Genomic DNA, 16659 nt, shown 5'->3' with positions numbered 1-16659 from the left:
GCGTGAGATCACGACCTGAGCCGAAATCGAGAGTTGGACACTTAACCGACTGAGCCACCCAGACACCCCTGCAGCATTGCTTTGTAATAGCAAAAGTTTGGAAACAATCCCAAGTGTCCAGCAAAAAGGAACTCAGGGAGTAGCGATGGTGTGTCCACACTGGAATATTGCTTAGCCATAAAACAGAGTGAGGAAGAGCTCAGATGTGGACATACTTATGGGATATATTATTAAGTGAAAAGAAGCAAGATACTGAAAGGCTCATATGTTATTCTTCACATGTACCCAAAGGGATGGGGATAAGAATATATATTATTTTGGGGGCGCCTGGGTGGCTCAGTTGAGCATCCGACTCTTGGTTCGGCATAGGTCACGATCTCATGGTTCATGAGTTCAAGCCCTGGGGCAGGCTCTGGGCTGGCAGTATGGAACCTGCTTGGGATTCTCTCTCTGCCCCTCCCTTGCCCACGTGTGCGCTCTGTCTCTCCCTCTCTCTCCCTCTCTCAAAAATAAATAAACATTAAAAAAAAGAATATATATTCTTTTTATCGTATTTGTGTATTAACTATTTTTTATTTTTTCTTTCTTTCTTTCTTTCTTTCTTTCTTTCTTTCTTTCTTTCTTTCTTTCTTTCTTTCTTTTTATTTATTTTTGAGACAGAGAGAGACAGAGCATGAACAGGGGAGGAGCAGAGAGAGAGAGGGAAACACAGAATCCAAAGCAGGCTCCAGGCTCTGAGCTGTGAGCACAGAGCCTGACGCGGGGCTCGAACTCACGGACCATGAGATCGTGGCCTGAGCCGAAGTCGGATGCTCAACCGACTGAGCCACCCAGGGGCCCCTATTGACTATTTTTTAAAAGCCCCAATGATTTAAAGAGAGAGAAAAGAAAGAGTAAAACACAGCATAACTGACCACATCACCTTGCCCCACAGCAGGCTTCCTACTTAGTTGAGGGGTGGAAACAGGGAGGGACTCAGCCTGAAACTGAATTGGGACTTTTGACGAGTACAGGGGACCCGACATCCTCATTGCTAGCTCGAGACTGTCGGTCCTGTTGGGGTTCTTGACCTGTTTTTGAGGCAGGCTGGGAAAGCCTGCAGCTCCCTTTCAGAAGAATGTTTTTAAAGGAATGAAATAAAATACATCAGATGGTAGAATACATAGGAAGGCTGTTTGAGCAGAGAGGAAGTGGGATGATTAAAGCCCGGAGGTCTGGGAGCACTGAGAAGAGCCTCAGCCTGGCTCAAATGCAGGCCCCCTGGGGAGGAGGAAGAGGCTGAGGAGGCAGGCTTTCCCTGCACCCTGAAGTCCACCAGCTGTGTCTACCGCTGTCTTTCCAGGTATCATCCTTCTCTTTCCTTCTTTTTCGCCTTTTTAAAAATAGATCTCCCAGGGGCGCCTGGGTGGCTCAGTCGAGCAAGCATCCAACTCGGTTTCGGTTCTGGTTCAGGAGACAGAGCCCCGCATCGGGCTCTGCACTAACGTGAAGCCTGCTTGGGATTCTCTCTCTCTTCTGTCTCTGCCCCTCTCCTACTCCTGTGCACATGCTCTCTTTCTCTCTCTCAAAATAAACAAGGGGCACCTGGATGGCTCAGTCGGTTAAGCATCTGACCTCGGCTCAGGTCAGGATCTCACAGTCTGTGAGTTCGAGCCCCGCGTCGGGCTCTGTGCTGACAGCTCAGAGCCTGGAGCCTGCTTGGGATCCTGTGTCTCCCTCTCTCTCTGCCCCTCCCCTGCTCATGCTCTGTCTCTCTCTCTCAGAAATGAATAAACATTAAAAATAAATACATAAATAATAAACATTAAAAAAAAAATCTCCCAGAACAGCTAACAATGCTAACTAACCAAGCCCTCAGTAAGTACTTATAATTAACAGTGGCACTTACAATTGTCGATTCTTATTGATGACCCTTGTCATCATTAGGGGCTCATGACATAGTCCATATTAAGGCTGACAAAGAGACAGTTATATCTGGGTATTAGCTGATTGCCAGAGTTTAAGGCATAACGTACATGGTAAAGCAAACAGAGCCTTCCAACTAGGCAATTAGAGACGAAAAGGCCCCACACATGAATAGGAAATCAGTACCTCTTTGCTGGATGGATGCTTGTTGTTTGAAATTACTTCATTGTATTTCATTAATTCCTTAGGTCTTTTAAAGGCATTTCTGCTATATTTGTGTATTGTCTTAAGCACTGTCCAGTTTTTCTCTCCTGGGTACTAATTTAGAAGTTGTTTTATAGAACTTAGAAGTCTCAGAAGAGTCAGCTCAAAAAAATACCCTCCTTACTAACTGAAGAAAACAAAAGTCAACTTCAGTATTCACTGTGGTCAGAGGTAAGTCACTTTTGTTTATCTCCCTTTATATCTCCATTGATATTTAATAAGTAACTTGGGAACGTTGATAATGTAGAGTCAAGGCCATGCATTTGTTTGACCTGTAATCCTTTCTCTTGTTTGACCTATTTGTACATACCTTCTAAATTTAATCAGTAAAATGTCAGTAATTTGTATGAGAAATGCAGATCAAAAAGTTCTTGTTCTCAACACCTAGAATTTTAAATATAAGGAAATGAATACAGATAGCTTTCAAAATCAGAATCTAAATGAACATTTCAGCCTTTCATCTGGATATCTGTCTGGAAAGAAATCTTTTCATGGGGTTTCAATTTTATAAAAAGGTTCATTGACTGGACCACCTAGCTGGCTCAGGCCACGGAGTGTACATTCGAGATCTCGGGGTTGTGAGTTCGAGCCGCATGTTGGGTGTAGAGACGACTTAAAAATAAAATCTTCAGGGGTGCCTGGGTGGGTCAGTCAGTTAAGTGTCCAACTCTTGGTTTCACGCAGGTCATGATCTCATGGTTCATGAGTCCCAGCGCCTCATCGGGGTGCAGAGTCTGCTTGGGATTGTCTGTCTCTCAAAATAAATAAATAAACAAAAAAATAAATAAAAAGAAAAAAATCTTGGGAAAAAAGGCTAATTGGTGTAGTTTGCACTTTCTTGATCTGTTTCCTTCTGTTAAACCTACATTTCATATGCAAAGTGTCTTCAGAATCCAGTCTGAGAAGTTAAAAGACATAATCATTTCAGATGCTTTCAGGGTAAGCAAGAACTCTGTGAAAGCAGTCAAGGCAGGTAGCTATTCCCTGTCTCCTGTTCTCTTTCTCTCTCTTTGCTGAGAAGCTGTAAACTTATGGTATTTTGCACGGCCTTAGGTAGACAAAAATCAGGATGTATATAGTTAATTTTTTAGAGACTGTGAATTAGAACACACTGCCCACCGCTCTCCTTGACTTGATTTTATTCACTCTGTTGTTTCCTTCCTGCAGAAGCCGATTTTCCAACTTTGGAAGGCAGGAAGCAGACATCAATACCTAATGCTTAACCTTGAAAACAAAAAGAGGATTGTAATCCTTTGTAAGCAACACTTAATACCAAAGGGAAGCAGAAACTGAAAGTTAGTTTTTCAACATCTGTATTTTATTGCTTTTCAAGTTGACCGTTTTCATGTTGAAGAAATATTGTTTTATGTGTAAGCAATTAGACCTTATTGTGTATTGTCTGTATACACAATTATGTATATTATGCTCACAGAGAAAAAGACTTCTCTGTAAAGATGCAGACCAGAATTAAGTACTAGAGAAGCTCTTTAAAAGCGTGAACATCAAATCGAGAACCCCTGCACATAAAGTGCTATTTTCACTCTCTGATTTTTAAAAAACCTGTGCATGCATTTAAACTACAACCAACAGCTTATCAGAGACAGCTGCAAATATATGAGAAATAGTCTCCTCCTCTTTCGTGGCTTTTGCTCTGGACTTCGCTGTGTAAAATAGACATAAAATGATATGATAGAACATATTTTTAACTGGAAAGTATCTCATCAGTTACTGACAATCGAGGCCCATCTTTCCCCAAGCTGAACAGAGCCCCATCGTGTCTGGGTCTGTAGTAAGTCCCATCTACTCATACAAACAAAGGCTCGCTGGAAGATCAAGTTTTATATGCGTTTTTTTTTTCTTTATCATTAAAGACTAAAAACACTTCCCTTTTAACTTGTAATTTAATTTTTTAAAGAATATACTAATGTGCATTTCTATCCCTTCTGAAGAAGAGAATCGATCGGCTTCAGCCAATAAAAAATATTTTTAATAAGAAAAATAACTCTCTTGGGTTTCTTTGTATTATACAGGAGTGAAATAAGGAAGGGTAGTCGCTTAAAACCCAGCCTGGCAAGTGAATTTCCTTGGGAGTGGGAATGTAGTTTTCTTAAGCATTGCAGTTATCAAGGTTCCGTTGTGCTGTATAAATGCCCCTTTGTTGAAAGGTTTCAGTGCTACTTCAGAGATGATTTTCGTGAGAGTGGAGGAGCCACCCCATGTAGCCTTTTTAATTAGGGTGCTGAAAAGAGAAATTGGGTGAGGTTCTGCCGAAGTTCTTTATAAATGCTTGCTTTCTCCTGCAGGCATGGCCGGCCGGTCTGTGCAGAGCGAGTCTGAGAAAGGTACAGTTGATTCTGAGCTGTTGGAAACCTAAAATGTCCCCGGGGAGGCTGATTTCCAGCCTGAGAAACAAACTATGAAAATTTCTCCTTCTCTTAACGCTAGGTTCATGGCTACACGTCACTTGCCCAGTGAAAAGAGAAAGAGAACACTGGCGAGATGCTAGTAAGTAGGAAGATTTCAGGGAACTGTGGAATTTGAAGAAAAAAAAAAGTCAAAACTTATTCTGTGGCTAAATGTACTTGAGCTCCTAGGGTTATAATATCTACAGTTCCTATCTTACCCAACCACGTTATTGTGAATTACAGCACGTATAACCCCAAAATGGGAAATCTTAATATTATCATCTACTTCTCTGTCTCAACCTAAGTTATTTAGATATGTGAGCAGTTTCTGTTAGGGAGACTCAGCCTCAGTATGTTTGAAAGAGTTGTGAGATCAGACCAGATTTGAGCATCCTGATTTTGTCATCAACATTCTATCATCTTAAGAGGAGGCAAATAAATGGTAATACAATTTGCCTGCCAGAAGTTATCTCAGCCTTCTATCAGAAGAGACTGGTGTGGGGGCCCCTGGGTGGCTAGTGGGTTTAGCATCCAGCTCTTGAATTTAAGTCATGATCTCATAGCTTGTGAGTTCGAGCCACACATTGGGCGGTGGGGGGGGGGGGTCGGGTCTGTGCTGACGGCGTGGAGCCTGCTTGGAATTCTCTTTCTCCCTCCCTCTCTGCCCCTCTGCCACTCGTGCTTGCTCTGGCTGTCTCTCAAAAATAAATAAAAATCTGAAAAAAGAAAAAGAGACTGGTGTAAGGGTACTTTTAGAATTTGTGGGCAGATCTAAACAAAAATAGAAATACCCCAAAAGAAAGTCTGATTCAAGATAATATGTAAACACTAATGACAGTTTTACCTAAAAAGTTGTAGTAGAAAAGCATGGAATTGAGAGGCTCCATGGGGTAAGGTTGGTCCAGACTAAGAAACCAGACACATTAATCACAGCAGGCAAGGTAGGTTAAAAACCAGAGTGGTCTTTGAGAGGAGTTTATCAAATGAGGAGGGCACATTAATCAGTCCTGTAAAGGATGATTTCTGGGTTCTCAGCCAAATGCACACTTAGGACATCTAACAAAACAAAATAATTTGAGCACACAGTAAACACTGCTTTGCTGGCCGCTGGGGAGACAACAGTGAGCAAAGCAGACTGAATCCTTGTTTACAGTGGAGGAGACAGACCTTAATTAATCACAAATAGGTCATAAAAACTGGTAAGTGCTATAAAATAAAGCTTTGAGCTACTGTGACAGCATATATCAGGGACACAGGTTAAGGGCGGAGGCTTCAATTCTTACCTGAACTAAGAGCTGAAAGATAAGTAGATGCTAACCAGCAAACAGGAAGAGGAAGAACATTCCTGACCATGGGAACAGCATGTGCAAAGGCCCTGAGGTGGAAAGGAGCGTGATGCATTTTCAGACCTGATGAACGAGGATGGTGCAAGACGAAGCTGGACCAAGAGGTTGGGGCCAGATCATACACACGTGTGGGGATTACAGCCTCGTCATTTCAGCAAGCCCAATGATGTAATCTCTACTGTTCATCTTCCTGGGGCTTCCTTGAAATGAGGTCTCATACATATCCCAAATCCTTTGCCTTTGTAATAGCCTCCAGAAAGCATTACACGGCCCTGGAGACACAGCAAAATGGCACCCTCATGCCGATGACCAGGAGAATTTCAGCCAACCGGTGACAGGGGCCAGTACCAGAACCAGATCTGCTGCCTGAAGGTGTTACCCAAGATGCACTTCAACAAATTCAGAGTGGGGAAGCTTCTATCCTTGTGTCCCAGGCTGCTCGTTTTAGAAAACTAAGCCATATGTTGAGGCGTACCAAATTATGGGGGGTTATTCAGCTCACCTTTTCAGCCCTTGATTTCACACACATTTATTGGACATCGCTAATGTGCCAGGCACTCTGCTGAGGTTATCAAGTGGAGTCAGATGGGTGGTCCTTGCCCTCCAGGAGCTCAAAAGCTTCCGTACAGGCAGACAAATTATAATTCATTAGAGATATTTTAGGAAAGTGCTCTTGGATCCCAGTAACAAACCATTCTTAAAAAGAGAGGTAGCTGGTTGCTGATGTTACGCAAGTGTGGCAGATGTTTCCAGACCCAGGGGGGTTGCTGTCTGTTTGAAAGAAGATGCTGTGTTAAGTAGGAAGTTCACAGGATAACTTGATCTTGTTCAATGTGGAAAACGGAGTGTGAGAAACAGCTGGTCTGGAGCCAGCACGCCCCTTTGCTGTGGTCTTTATCAGACCACAGCTGTTGACTAGAGTGCTGGGGATTGAAAACGAAATAGTGCGGGTAAAGGATTTAGCTCAATGCCTGGCAAATGATAAGCTTTCGATAAATATTAGCCGTTGTTATTTTGGTGAAGACGCCGCTCAGGGATTGGAATTGGGTAAAAGCACGGTTAATTCCTCTCTGGTGGAGTCAGAGGAGAGAGCCTTGTCACACACAGTTTTAAGTGCCCCGTATCAGCTGTGGGGCAGGCAGAGAGCCATCGGTGAAGTTCCAGAAAGGGAGACCACCTTCGGGGTTCTGTAGGCATCACTCTCCCGCTTCAAGGGGGGTCCTGTATCCGGTGACTTCACACCTGCATTCCGAGAGCAAAACTGAGGACAGCAGAAACAAAATGACCATCTGATAAGCATACACTTGGGAGAACTGTGGGGTTTATGTTTTTTGTTTTTGTTTTTTTTTACTTCAGTCTTGTGACCGATCATTTAAAAAGCAAACAAATAACAACAGGGTTTTTTAAAGTCTCACACGACCTCCGGTGGCATGCCCTTTGACGGCCCCGCGCTGTGCTGTGTTCAGATCTGTCCGCAGGCTGTCCCAGCCCTGCCTGTCCTCTTCCCCTTGCAGTTCCTCGGCTCTGGCAAGGTGTCCGATGCGGAGCCTGCAATCTCCGAAGATTCATCCCACAGCCCCGCGTTGAGACGCACAAAGAGGGGAGAGCTTACTTGCGTGCATTCTGACACATAAATTAATATGAGACTAAAAAGGGGGAAAAATGCCTAGTTGTGCTTCCGTTGGTCAGATTCGTGGAGGCCAAGTTTTCTCCACTGAGCCAGATCCCGCTCCGGTGTAGACGGGACTTACTAAGTGCGGAGCGGAGGTTGCTGGGAAGGGACTCGACCCAGGGGGTAGGCTGAGGTGTGGAGGGGCTGGGGGGGGGGGGGGGGGCCTTGGCCTGGGCTCCGCCCGGAGAGGGGGCGGGGCCGGGGGCGGGGCCGGGGCGGGGCGCAGGGGCGGGGCGGCCGGGCGCCGTGCGGCGGCCTCGCGGTGCCTAGGCTGGGGCGGGCGGCGGTGACGCGCTCAGTCGCGCGGAGCGGGAGCCGGGCCGGGAGCGCGGGCGGCGACGGCGGCAGGATGAACAGCATCAAGAGCGTGCCGGCGCGGGTGCTGAGCCGCAGGCCTGGCCACAGCCTGGAGGCCGAGCGCGAGCAGTTCGACAAGACCCAGGCGAGCGTCGGGGCCGCGGGCGGGGGGGGGGGGGGGGGTGCCCTTTTCCCCGTCCCCTCGCGCGCGCCCCTCAGGGCCTAGCCGGGCTCGGGCTGCCCCCGCCACCTTGCGCCCCAGCCTCCGCCCCCCCCCCCCCCCCAGCCGCCCTGCGCGCAGGTGAACCGGAAGCGCGCGCCGGCGCCGGGGCCGAGGGGACCGGGGCGCAAGAGGCCGCCTGGGGACTGAGGTGGTTCGGGGAGGGGGGGGGGGCGGGAGCGCCGGGAGGCCCGGGAGGCGAGGTGGCGGGCGACCCGGGCGGAGGGGTCCCGGCGGACCCGGGGAGCAAGGTGGCGGGCGACCCAGGTGCGGGGCGGGGGAGGATGCGGCGGTGAGCCAGGTGGGGTCAGGTGTGCCCGGGCCTTGGTGCGCCTCCCGGCGGGGCCTGCCTGGATTTTGCGCCCTGGTCGTGCCGCCCCTCCCCAGCGGGCTCCTGCCACTCTCTTCCAGGCCGCGGGAAAAAGCCCCCAGCTCGGGGAGGCAGAGCATTTCCTTGAAGGAAACTCCCAGTTTCCTCCTCGCCCGAGCTGTTTTCCAGGGCCGCACAGTATCTTATTATATGTCGGGCGAAAAGTTTCACGTATGTAGCCAGACTTGTTTGCCTGAGCGCTGGCCCACGTATAAATAGGTTCACACCCCCTTATTAAATACCGGCGCCTGACAGACAGAAACTTCCTAGGGCTCCCTTCCTGCACTTCCCACGCGCCTATCCTGGGAAGGTTATTTTCAAAATTCAGCAATGGCGCGGGTGTGTGTTTGTACATGTGTTCCCGCTGAGAACACAAAACGCGGTCGCTGCTGTGCTTCTGGCTTTCTGTTCCTTTTTATTTTACAAATCCTGAGGTGGTGTTCTGCCTGGGGGAGGGGAGAGCACACTTATTTGCCAGAATAAGTCAACCAAGACTGAAATCGCAGAGAAATTTTACTTTAGAAATAAAGGAAGCCGAAGGGACCCCTCCTGACCCTGTCTGAAGCGGTGTGGTGACATTTGTGGCTGCTGTAGCAAGTTCCTTCCCACCTGTCCCTGCCCATAGCAGTGACTTCCGCAGTTGCTTTCAAATCAAGTTTATCTACATGCAGTCTACAACAGCTTTCATTTTGAAAGAAGGAAAACTCAGGGGGACCGTCCAACCTTTGTGCTTATGATTAACAATGAAAACGATAATAAAATTTGGGGACACCAAGGCTTTATGAAAGTCGTTCCATTAGCTGGAACCCACCTGCCCCCAAATTATTAATTTCTCCTTGTGATCATCATCATCATCTGGCCTCTTTTCGTCGGGGGCAGCCCATCGTAAAAACAGATGTGGCATTTAATTTAAAGTCATTAATACGTAATTAATTGTGTCAGGAGCATGTGCAAGGACGGAGAGGAAAAATTAATTGGCAGATAGAATCTGGGGTTTGTCAGAAGCTTTATTTATGCACTGATTTTTAGATTTTTCTCCCCCTGCTTTTGAGGAGGTATAAGGAGGTCTGACTGCTTCACAGAGGAGATGGAATTTAAAGGGCCAGTTTCACTAATCTTACCCTTTAAGTTATAAATCAAGGGCAACTTTTAAAAAAAAATTTTTTTTAATGTTTATTTATTTTTGAGAGAGATAGAGCGTGAATGGGGGAGGCACAGAGAGAGAGGGAGGCACAGAATCCGAAGCAGGCTCCAGGCTCCAGGCTCCAAGCTGTCAGCACAGAGCCCAACTCGGGGCTCGAATCCACAAACTGTGAGATCATGACCTGAGCCAAAGTCAGCCGCTTAACCGGCTGAGCCACCCAGGCGTCCCAAGGGCAACCTTCTTTAATGTCAAAGAGAAAGAATCTCTGATACCGGTCCATACATTTTAGTGGTTGGTTCGATAAACAAGAAAGTGTTTTGTTTTGTTTTCGCTAGTTGGGTTTTTCTTAGGAGCTGAGAGCGTTACTTAATAATAAATAAGTTTGTAATGGCCGAATCTCATAGGATTTACCCTTTCCTGATCTTTTTTTTCCTGGAAAGATCGAGTTTGGGTTCAGCGTCTAGGTTTGCTGGTCTTCAGAGTGACTTATTGAGGGATGTAGGATAAAGGTTTTTTGCATGGTTAATATTTAATTAGCTCGGTCCCAGAAATATCTCGTGAGCTGCCAGCCGGCCCCATTGGCGGAAAGGACCCAGAAAGCTGAGGTTGCTGCTTACATGTCTCCTTGTGGACAGAAAATAGCACATGCAGTTCACGGACTCACCTTCCCTTTGGAATACACTGCCTCTGTCTTCCTGTTGACCACAGGGCCCTGTGTTCCGGGGTAGCACTTGAGCTTGCTTGGAATTTGTCGTTACCATCTGCCAGCCTCACCTTTGTTCTTGGACTCCTGGATCAGGAGTAGAAAAAATGCTTCCATATTAGTTTTCCTGACAGGCCACACCCTGTTTTGCAAAACAGGGTCCCTTCCCTGCCCCAGTCAGGAGTGTTAGAGCAGTCGTGCTTCCTTTGTGTGGCTGGTGCTTGTGATCGTTGCCTGGTGTGTGTGAGTGTGTGTGTGTGTGTGTGTGTGTGTGTGTGTGTGTGTGTGTGTGTGTGTGTGTATGATCCCAGGGGAGCATCCAGAGAGCTGGTCGATTCTTCCCCACGACTTTAGCCCTCTTGGTGATAAAACCCCTTTTCAAAATGGAGACGACGCTGTAGTAATGGCTTTTCGTTGTTGTAACATTCTCAATACAGAGTACTGTATGCCTGCACTCCGAACCTGAAAATAGCCTGTGGCGTTACAAAGGTGGCATGTCATGGAAAGCACTGGCAGACGGTATCCCTGGGCAAGCTGCTTAACTCTTGAATCTGTCTCCTCATCTGTATGGAGATAATCCCACCTGTCTCCTATGGCTGGGTTAAGGTATAGAGAAACACGGTGGTAGGCCGCCCCTCGAAGGTGGCCACATCCTAATTCCTGGAAGCCGTGAATCTGTTACAGTACTTGGTGAGAAAATGCTCATCAGCTGACCTTAAAATAGGCTCACTAGCCTGGGGTTAGCCAGGTGGGCCCAGAGCCTTTAAATGTGGGAGAGGGAGGCAGGAGAGGAGGTGACAGGGAGGGTCTGCAGAGAGGAGTACTGGCTGGCTTTGAGATGGAAGAAGGGGCCCCTAGCCGAGGACGGTGGGTGTCCTGGGGAAGCTGGAGAAGGCGAGGAGTGGAGTCGCGTACAGAGCCTCCAGAAGGAAATACAGCACTGCTGGCACCTTGATCTTAGCTCCAGAAGACCTGTTTTGGGCTTCTGGCCTTCGGAACTGTAAGGTGATAAACATTTGTGTTGTTTGTGGCGATTTGTTACAGCGGTTAACAGGCTGCTAATACACCCAGAATGCAAAACGCATGGTGCAGTGCTCTGCAAATAGCCAGCTGTCTTCCTCCCTTCCCACCCCCCCCCCAAAAAAAAAGCTTTAACATTTGAGAACTAGTTCAGAACTTCCACTAGAGAGGAAACCTGTCTTTGAGGCGTATCATGGACGAGGACTCAGCAGATAGGAAATGCTAAACTTCAGATTTGCTTATTCCTTGTCTGTGAGTCCCTGTGCTTCTCTGTGGCTAAAGCCTCTGCAAGATCGCTGAGGTCAGGACAGCGAGGGGCCACCCTGCTCAGTGAGCCAAGCCTGGTTGGGGGAGTGTTAAGTGGGGGGCTAAGACTATCCCGGTGCTGGGGGTTTTCTAGTTGTGAGGGCAGTGTGTGGCGGGGGGAGGGGAGTGGGGGGAAAGCAGGCAGAAAACAGTTCTTAGGGCCCGTCTTCCAGGTCAGTGACCCATCCCCTCAGCAGCCCCCAGGGGAATCGAAATCTTGTGAAGAGTAACGTTTTTGACCTTCAGGACTCGTCGGCCCTGGATCATGTTAGAGCAGCGGCGCCCAGTAGCAACAGAACACGAATCTCACATGTCATGCTAGATTTCCTTTAGCCACGTTGGAAAGTAAACAGAAACAGGTGAAATTCATCTTAATCGTGTATTTTATTTAACCCGATGTATCCAAAATGGAACCATTTCACAGTGTAATCACTGTAAGACTTATGAATGGGATATTTTACATTCTTTTCCTCTTTTTTTTTTTTTTTTTTTTTTAATGTTTTACTATTTTTGAGACTTCGAGAGACAGCACAAGCAGGGGAGGGGCAGAGAGAGAGGGAGACACAGAGTCTGAAGCAGGTTCCAGGCTCTCAGCTGTCAGTACAGAGCCCGACGTGGGGCCGGAACTCACGAACTGCGAGATCATGACCTGAGCCAAAGTTGGATGCTTAACCGACTGAGCCACCCAGGCGCCCCTCCTTCTTTTTTTTTTTAATTTAAAATTTATTTATATTTGAGACAGAGCAAGAGAGAGAGAGGCATGCATGACAGGGGAGGAGCAGAGAGAGAGAATCCCAAGCAAGGCTAGGAGCACCCAGCCCAGAGCCCAATGTGGGGCTTGAACTCATGAACTGTGAGATCGCGATCTGAGCCGAAATCATGAGTCAGATGCTCAACTGTGACTGAGCCACCCAGGCACCCACCCCTCTTCTAAATCTTCCTTCTAAGTCTTCAAAATCTGTTGTGTGTTGGACACAGCACATCAGTTTGGGCTCACAACTTCAGGTGCTCAGTTAATAACCACACGTGGCCAGAGACTACCTGTTAGGGCTGCCCAGTGTTAGAGTCACTTGGGGGTGTCTTTAAAATGGCAGTATGAAAGCGCTGGATAAGCCCCAGGCATTGGTCTTTTTCTTTTTCTTTTTTTAAAGTCTCCTTTTTTTAATTAAAAAAAATTTTTTTTAATGTTTATCCATTTTTGAGAGTGAGACAGAGTGTGAGTGGGGGAGGGGCAGAGAGAGACCAACAGACAGACACAGAATCCGAAGCAGGCGCCAGGCTCCGGGCTGTCAGCACAGAGCCCGATGTGGGGCTGGAACCCACGAACCACGAGATCGTGACCTGAGCCGAAGTCGGATGCTTAACCCACTGAGCCACCCAGGCTCCCAGAATCTCCTCCTTTAGAATCTCCACTTGAGTTGGAGTTTGAGGGCCGTTCCCAAATACGCGATATTGTTTCCGACTCCCATACTGCACAAGTTGGTCTCTCTGCCCTGACTTCCTGTCCTACGTGTGCCCATCACCCCCTCTGTGGAGTTTCCTCTGACTGGCAGGCACTTAAGCACATACACTTTCGTGTCTTTTTTTATTCCTTATGAACGCTGTGGTATTTAAAAAATTTTTTTAATGTTTGTTTATTTTTGAGAGAAAGAGTGCAAGTGGAGGAAGGGCAGAGAGTGTGGGAGACAGAATCCGAAGCAGGCTCCAGGCTCTGAGCTATCAGCGCAGAGCCTGATGTGGGGCTTGAACCCACAAGCTGGGAGATCATGACCTGAGCCTAAGTTGGGCACTTAACCCACCGAGCCACCCAGGTGCCCCTCTTTTTTTTTTTTTTTTTTTTTAAAGTTTATTTATTTATTTTTAGAGAGAGAGGGGGAGGGGCAGAGAGAGAGAATCCCAAGCAGGCTCCATACTGTCAGCGCAGAGCCTGTAGCGGGGCTTGAACTCGCGAGCCAGGAGACCATGACCTGAGCCAAAACCAAGAGGCGGACACTTAACCGACTGAGCCACCCAGGCGCCCCTAAACACTGTGGTATTCTAACACTCTCTAAGTCACTAACCCCTTTTTGGGCCTCATTTAAATGTTTACCAAAAAAATGTCCCCTGGCCTCTGAATTTGGGAAGGAGTCTAAACCATGTGGGGGACAGCCAGGACTCTCCCATTTCGGTCCCCCCACCGTCGTGGGGGGCATGAGGTGCCCACATGTGGGCACAGGGCCTGGCATCTGGTGCAGACAGATTGAATGGCTGAAGAACGGAGGTGAGCCAAGGCATTCTGAAAAGGAGGGAAAGAGACAGGCACACAGCCCACCTAGGGTGCTGCCCCCTCGCCAGAGTCCCGAGTCAGCTGGGGTGGGTCATGGGTGGTGAGCTGTGCCCTTCCTGCCACGTGCACAGCTGTCTCACACCAACATGCCCTCCCCTTGGTGATGCTCAGGTAGGCAGCTGACTTCCTGACTCCCTGGGCTGCCAGAATCCTCCAAAATCTCCCTGTGCTCTCAGGGTATCATGTGACCTGTTGGTCCAAGTTGAGGTGGGGATGGGGCTGCTGGTCCTTCCCTTTCCCCTTCCTCTTGTTGATGGCCATTTGTCCCCGTGGCATGTTGGTGAGGACCATAGACTGTGTGGCTCATGCCTGGTGCCTTGGGGTGTGCCACAGGGAGGCAAAGACCACCCGTGTCCTCTCCTGGAGCTTTTGTCTCCGTGCAGGAGGTGGGAGAAGTGCGAGGAGGACAGGTGTGCTTTGGCAGAGCGGTTCAGAGCAGGACTTCCCTGCAGAATGGAGGTAGAATCCTGCACACGTCCCAGAGCTGCTGGGGGCACTTGGGACTTCACAGTGCAGGACTGCCTGGTGCAGAGGAAATGCCGTGTGGTAGCGGTTTTGCTGTAGAGAAAAGCAGAAATAAAACCCAGTGTCCCTGTAGGGTTCTGTCCCTGGGCCCCTAGTGTAGCCGTCTGTAAAGGGGGAGCGAGGGCTGTTGGGAAGAGAGGCCGATCTGCTGCAGGGGTGGGCGGACGGGAAGGTGGGGAACAGCCTCTTCCTGGGAGAATGAGCCTGCAAGTGCCCACACTCCAGAAGCACTTCCCCTTCTCCGGGAGGAGGCCCCGAGGTTGCGGGGGGGAGCCAGCGCCTTGCCCCCAGGCCAGCATCCCAGCCTGCCCCAGGCCGGACCCATTTGTGAATGAAACCCAACTGGGCACTGGTTTGCTCAGTCCCACGGCTGCGGTGGAAACTCGGGAGTCGGAGCCGGTTTGGCCGAGGGTCAGGGAAACCCAGTCTGTTAACCTGAGACGCTTGGCGCAAAGAGTGGAGATGCCTTTGCCAGCCGGGCTGCGCTGCTGGCCTTCCTCCTCCCTTGATCTCGGGGCAGACTCAAATATGCCCTCGTTGGTGAAGCCGTCAGCCGCTTAACCCCCCTGCACGAGCCTTGCTCTGCTCCCCCGGTTCTCCTGACCTAAACGCCGTCTCCCTGTCTCCCTGTCCCCCTGTCCCCCTGTCCGTGGCTGCTGTAAGGGTGGGCGTGCGTTCCGGTCCACGGGAGCAGGGATCGCGTTGCTTTCCCCTCTGAGCCCCTGAGTACTACCTGCTGAACCCCGAGATCCTCAGGCAGGACCTGTTGGCTCCTCCTCCGTCCTAGCGCTGAGGAGACACGCTTGCTGTGTGTGGCTGAACCGAGGCCACGGGGCCAGCAGGTCTCCCTTCTTTGATGCTGTCACTTGGTGAGACCTAAGCCACCCAAGGCACCCACCACAGGGAAGGACTGAGCCCGTGGAGAAAAGTTGAGTCCAGGCAGGATTGTGTTTCCTCTGGTTGAAATAAACACACTCCTCAAACTGTAGTGGGTTCGCCTGCCAGGGGGTGACTCAGCCCCCTGGCTTGTGGGACAGACAGGTCTGTGGAGTGATATCACCAGGGCCCGAGGAAGGAAGCCGCCCGGGCTGGCTCCCTGTCTATTCAGAAGCAGCCTACGGAGGCGGGACTCGAGGCTACGTCATCCTCCTCTTTGCCTGTCACCTGCAGGGCCCTGGGGAGAAGTGGCGTTGGTCCGGCTGCCACTTGTTAGCTGCGTCCCAGTGACAGGGAAGCTCCCGCCGGCCGTCAGGAGGGGTAGGTGTCAACAGGGCCCTGCAGTTTCATAAACTGGGTGATTGCAGGGCCAGGACTGAGCGGGGACTGGGACATGTGAATGACGAGAGATGCCAGTTGAGCGGTTGAAGGAATCAGGGTAGGACAGTGTTGCGTCACCGACTTCCCATCTGCCAGAATTAGCAAGCTGCCGGGCGCCTCCCTGCTCTGCATGTGACCACATCCCAGCGCCGCCCCAGCTGCAGAAATCCTGTGTTTGCGTGCGGCAGTGGCCTTTGAGATGGCCTTTGAGATGGCAAACGCTTTTGAATGAGGTCTGGAGGTCTTGCTGTCCTTCAAACAACTCTTTGGAGAGCAACCCACCTCTCTGCCTGTCCCCGTGCCTTGGCTCTTTGAAGGACGTTTTTGTGCCCCACTGAGTGCCTCTGTGAAGTGTCGTGATAACGGCACAAGGAGGCTTGAGTCTGATTCATTTCAGGACTGATTTTAAGAATAGAAATTGTTTTATAGTTGCTTTTACTACTTAACTAGAGGTTAAATTATTAGCTGGAGAAAGACATTCACTCGCTGCCTTGAATTTAACCAGAAAGTACATGTGAAAGAGCTTTTGTTCATTCAAGTGTTCACTCTGACTCATCCAATAAAGATTTATTGACCGCCAGGCACGGGTTTGGGGACTGGAGATACAGCAGGGAGCGGGACTCACAGAGTCCCTTGTGCCGTGGACATCTGTTTGGGGGTCAGAGGTAAAAGCTGAGACTAAGTGGTAAACAAGACGGTTTCGGATAATAAATGTCCTCGGGGAAGTAAATGGGAGGCTGCTCTCCGGAGAGGATGGTTGGGGAAGATCCTCCGGGAAGAAGCATTTTAGTCGAGAGCTGGGTGAGGGGAGATGCGCCTGGAGGCTGGGACCTGGTTGG

The 16659-nt window shown here is 49.3% G+C and overlaps 2 protein-coding genes across 6 annotated transcripts in view; both read left to right on the top strand.

Annotated features, from left to right (window-relative positions):
* The window catches only part of CCDC62 (coiled-coil domain containing 62), a 44001-nt gene extending 40600 nt beyond the window's left edge, over positions 1–3401 (top strand). For all 4 annotated transcript variants that reach the window (XM_042910633.1, XM_042910635.1, XM_042910634.1 and 1 more), the window contains 2 exons: positions 2247–2340; positions 3337–3401. In XM_042910633.1, the coding sequence (XP_042766567.1) occupies positions 2247–2300 (54 nt within the window). In that variant the 3' untranslated portion in view covers positions 2301–2340; positions 3337–3401. The remainder of the gene's footprint in view (positions 1–2246; positions 2341–3336) is intronic.
* A 4469-nt stretch (positions 3402–7870) lies between these two features.
* The window catches only part of HIP1R (huntingtin interacting protein 1 related), a 28105-nt gene continuing 19316 nt past the window's right edge, over positions 7871–16659 (top strand). For both annotated transcript variants that reach the window (XM_042911648.1, XM_042911649.1), the window contains exon 1: positions 7871–8034. In XM_042911648.1, coding sequence (XP_042767582.1) covers positions 7942–8034 — 93 coding nt within the window. In that variant the 5' untranslated portion in view covers positions 7871–7941. The remainder of the gene's footprint in view (positions 8035–16659) is intronic.

This window comes from Panthera leo, chromosome D3, assembly GCF_018350215.1.
Source record: "Panthera leo isolate Ple1 chromosome D3, P.leo_Ple1_pat1.1, whole genome shotgun sequence".
Taxonomy (NCBI): domain Eukaryota; kingdom Metazoa; phylum Chordata; class Mammalia; order Carnivora; family Felidae; genus Panthera; species Panthera leo.
This window is presented reverse-complemented; position numbering and strand designations above follow the sequence as displayed.